This window comes from Benincasa hispida, chromosome 9 (assembly GCF_009727055.1).
Source record: "Benincasa hispida cultivar B227 chromosome 9, ASM972705v1, whole genome shotgun sequence".
Lineage (NCBI taxonomy): Eukaryota > Viridiplantae > Streptophyta > Magnoliopsida > Cucurbitales > Cucurbitaceae > Benincasa > Benincasa hispida.
This window is the reverse complement of record NC_052357.1, coordinates 41,813,519-41,818,382: the sequence shown is the minus strand read 5'-3', so window position 1 is coordinate 41,818,382 and position 4,864 is coordinate 41,813,519. Positions and strand designations below refer to the sequence as shown.

Here is a 4,864-nt window from a genome sequence, read left to right as displayed (position 1 = left end):
TAATAATTTTCGATAAAAATTAACTTTAAAGAACTAAAATTAAAATTTATTGAAAAATATAAAAGACTAAAATTAAATAAAATATAAGAACGAAAATGATAGTTTAACCTTTTCTATTGCTACCGTGAACCGTGGTACAAGTACTTTTCACCATGGGATTAAAGAGAGAAGAAACGAAATGGAATATGATGCAAAAGAAGAAAACGTGGCAAATTCTTGTTCACTCCTTCCAACTTCCAACGGTTTCGGGGTCTACAATGCATCTTACCAATAGTTAAATTCCCCTCTTCATATGGAACCTGCAGCTCTTCAGGTTCGAATCCACATCTCCATTGGAGCACTCGCAATGTTTCTTCTCAAGGCAATTACTCTTTTTCTCAAATCATTTCTTGTACTCTGGGTTTTCTTTGGTTACAACGCCCAAATCTTTGATTCTGTGATCGAATTTTGTATTTTGAACTCTTACCCTATTCCCGTTGTTGCTTGCAGGCATGGAGATTCTCAGCTTTTGGGGTCTATGGCTACCTCAACTTCACCAAATCTGCATTCATGTAACATTTTTCACACTTTTTTGTCTAATTTTTGGTTAAATTTCAAATTTGGTTCCTATAATTTGTAGAAAATTAGAGTTTAGACCCTGCGGTTTTAAAAGTTAGAATTTAGTCTCTATAGTTTGATAAAATCTCATATTCCATATTGCAATACCTTGAATTTGTTATCTTGGGCTTTGAATGATCAAACCTAAGTTGTATAAACATTTATGTTATTTTTTATTTTGGCCCGAGAATTTAGAAGGGTACGGTATAATCTATATATAAACCCTCTAACCCTTTCCTCTGCCCATGGACGTAGCTAACATATTACTAATGAACCACATAAATCTCTGTATCGATTTCTATACTGTTTTCATTTTCTTGCTTTCTCCAAACTATGGAGATCAAATTTGTAATTTAACCTTGAGTTTTCAATGGAAGTTGTTTGATTGGGTCATGTTTGGACTCGAATGGTAATTTGGAAACTACCCTGGTGAGTTTCATTTCGAAATCAAAGGATAGGAGGATTTTGACTTGATGTAGATATAGTACAAAGTGCTTAGCCAAGGAGCATTTCTTTTAGAAACAACTTTTGTCAAAAACCTTGATCATTTCACTTTGTTTATGGTGGTTCGTCTGCTGATTACACGTTCCTTAGATGTTTAATTTCTTGAAGAAATTCAGGGCTGGATTCTTATACAATTTTACTTGTACCTTATTTAGAAACCCTCATTTATTTTAACAGTTTTTTTTTTTTTTTGGAGTTTAGACTTGAATGTGTTTTCTTGTCTTGCTGAATAGTTTCATTCTGTTTAACTCCACTAACCCAAAATGTTTGAGGTCAAAGCATATCCAGTCATTCATTCATAGTTGCACCGATTATTATAGGTTCTTGTGATGTCAAACCACTAACAATGACTTTATACATATGTTTTTAACTTTGTTAATGTGATTAACTGGTGACTGTTTTATGGCTATAGTGAACATTCTAAGAAGTTCAAACCAGAGGACATGCAAACGAACATTGAAGGGAAAAATTGCATTGTTACTGGGGCGAATTCTGGGATTGGATATGCAACTGCAGAGGGTTTAGCATCACGGTATTGATCTCTTTTTTCTGTTATATTGGTTGAGTCAACAAGGAACAAAACTTATGTAAAAATAATAGTGATTAATTGTGGAATCATGAAATTTCTGCTGTTGTTGCAGTGGAGCTACTGTCTACATGGTATGCCGCAACAAGGAAAGAGGAGAAGCTGCTCTTTCTGAGATAAAGTCTAAAACAGGAAACCAAAATGTTCATTTGGAGGTTTTCCAACCACTATTCACAACAGAATCTGGTTTCTATAGTAATGCCTATTTCAAAATTGGAATCATGCTCACCTCTAGGTGTCCTTAGTATCGTTTTTTTTGTTAGGATACCTCCTAACAAGAACACTCAAGAACAACGTAGAAAACTCAGGAATACTCAAGTATGGAAATATATGGAAATATGCTGTAATATTATAAGAAAAGTAACCAGATAACCTAACATTTTGTGAGGACTAGTCTCTCCGAAATTCCCCAAAAGGAAATACCACATAAATCTTTACACCTTGCTCCCAACCCAATTTCTCTATTTATAACTAAAAGTTCTGACAAATTTACTACCTATTCACTAATATGTCCCTTCTAATAACCATACTAATATTCCACTAATAATCTTACTATTTTCATAACTAGGGGTCCTACATTTTTCCAACTTGTGGTGGTCTCCTCAACCTTTTTGTAACTCTTTTCTTGTAGATGATATTTGTGGCAGACCTTTTTGGTTAAGCTATATTTAACAATATTTTGGGATAGTTTAATTGATAAGGATAGTAGGTTTGTCTCAATTTAACTGTGGGATAACTAGAAGCAGTGAAGCAATTACTAATTCTATTATCAAGTTTGGTTCTGGTTTTAAAAGAATATATTACAAGTTTAGCTTTCTTGTTATTTAATAACTTTTCTTTAGTTTGCAGGTCTGTGATCTTTCCTCAATCCGTGACATCAAGTCATTTTCCACAAAGTTTATTTCAAAGAATGTCCCAGTCCATGTTTTGGTAATGAATCTGTCTTTGTAACATTTGCCTTTTATGTTTTAAAAATTGTATGTTTTATTTTTGCATTATGCCTGCCAAATCATTATCATTTACTAACTTTATATAGGTTAACAATGCTGGGTTGATTGAGAAAAACCGAGTTACGACGTCTGAAGGGTAGGATCTCCTTTATTTATCTGCTTCACTAGGCTCTTCTCTCTATCTGAAACCTTTTTGAGTTGCCAAAAATTCTTAATAATTTCTGAATTCCAGGTTCGAATTGAACTTTGCTGTGAATGTTTTAGGCACTTATGCAATGACTGAATCAATGTTGCCATTGCTGGAGAAAGCTGCACCTGATGGAAAGGTCATCACAGTTTCTTCTGGTGGAATGTATTCAGTTCCTTTAACCAATGATCTGCAGGTGGGCTGCTTTTCTTAACTTCTCTGCCTTCTGAATTTGCAGACCCGATTCTTACTGGATCTTTTATTTATTTTATTGTAGTTTAGTGAAGACGAATTTGATGGGGTCAAACAGTATGCATTTAACAAACGAGTTCAGGTTAGTAATGCTCCATATATTGTGTTCTAAAATCACTATGCAAGATCACTGTATGCTGTTAGAATGCATTGTTTTTGGTTTCACTCACAAATGTTAAAATTTTTATATCTTTTTATAGGAATAACCAAACTTCCAAAAAAAAGTAAGAATACATAGCATAAATGATTAAAAAAAAATTAAACCCACAAAAAGAGAGCCATATACTATAAATAAGGGCTTCTGGTCGAGTAAAATAAGACCCAAAGGATAGTTACAAAAAAGTGTCGCCACCAAAGCTTGAAGAGAAACATAAGACCTATAGGATATTTAATAACTTCACAAAGGACCAAACATCAATTGAAATCATTTCAAATCCTCTAAAGATTTTATTGTTCTTCTCACTCCAAAGACCCCACATAACTGCACACACTTCGGCTCACCACAAATCTCTTCTTGCGAAAGGGTGGGTGAAGAAGGATTTCCTTTTCATCTTGTTGCATAACCTAGGCCAAGCAAAACAGAAGCCAAATGCCTTAGATAAATAACCCAACAAAGTGCCATGGATAGAGGAGTAGTTTAACCTCGCTTGATACTGTTAAGATTGCTTGATTTAGCCTTTGATGCATTGTGTTGTGAGATAGCTTAAGGTGAGTGGAGCTTCCTTTTCAGGTGGCTTTAACAGAGAAATGGGCAGAGATGTACTCTAACAAAGGTATTGGATTCTACTCGATGCACCCCGGTTGGGCCGAAACACCTGGAGTGACTAAATCTTTACCAAGTTTCTCTAAATCGTAAGGATAGCAAGCAAAATCTTTGTTCTTCAAAACAGACTTCGAATAGTTTTCGATTATCGGTTCGTCGTTTGATCATTTCAGGCTCTCGGGGAAGCTAAGAACGAGCGAGGAAGGGGCCGATACACTTATTTGGTTGGCTTTACAGCCAAAAGAGAAGTTGGTACCTGGAGCATTCTACTTTGATAGAAGTGAAGCGCCAAAGCATTTAGCTTTTGCTGCTACAAAGTCTTCTCATACAGCAATTGGCTCTATATATGATCATCTTCGATCTTTGTCTGGTTTGGCTCAATAATCCAGATGAGTGTCGACTCATCTTTGGAACTTGTAATTGTTGGGATAACTGAAAGGATATTGCTTGTTAGAATATATGTACTTTATCAAATATGTATCTCAGAGCTAAGAAGGGATATAGTTGATCGACGTAACTCATCAAGTGAAGCAATAAGGATTATATCAACCACATACAACAAAATATAGGTCATCTCATTACCTTGACAATAAATCTCAATTAGTGGGCGTGGATTGTGGAGAGACTTTCGGTCCAGTTGTCAAAACAGCTACTATTCATATGGCGTTTAGTTTGGCATTTTATGAAATATATTCTAACATTGCCAATGGATTTTAGTTATACGAGTAAATTTCCTCATGAGAGGAGATTATTGTGGTTTTTGGGATCGTTGGAAGGATATTGCTATGATATTAGTTGTTGGGAAATTTTGAAAAGCATAAAAAACACAACATTATGGGCAAACGAAGAAAAGTACATGGAAAAAAGAATCACACATATTTATACAAGTTCACTCCTCATGATAATCTGAGAGAGTGTTTAGAGTACTCTAGTTATTATAGTAAGTTAGTAGGTTATAATAGTCTATTTAGTGTACAAACTATTTTAGTTTAGTTGTAATAATTTGTGTTTGAGGTACAGATGAT

General features: G+C 34.6%; 1 protein-coding gene across 1 annotated transcript; it reads left to right on the top strand.

Annotated features, from left to right (window-relative positions):
- Positions 1 to 272: 272 nt before the first annotated feature.
- LOC120086969 (dehydrogenase/reductase SDR family member 12) lies at positions 273 to 4,391 on the top strand. The gene is made up of 10 exons (XM_039043798.1): positions 273 to 361; positions 490 to 551; positions 1,514 to 1,633; positions 1,743 to 1,842; positions 2,537 to 2,617; positions 2,724 to 2,773; positions 2,870 to 3,020; positions 3,102 to 3,158; positions 3,807 to 3,928; positions 4,013 to 4,391. The coding sequence occupies exons 1-10, from the start codon at positions 293 to 295 to the stop codon at positions 4,221 to 4,223; spliced, it is 1,023 nt and encodes a 340-aa protein (XP_038899726.1). The 5' UTR covers positions 273 to 292; the 3' UTR covers positions 4,224 to 4,391.
- Positions 4,392 to 4,864: the final 473 nt, after the last annotated feature.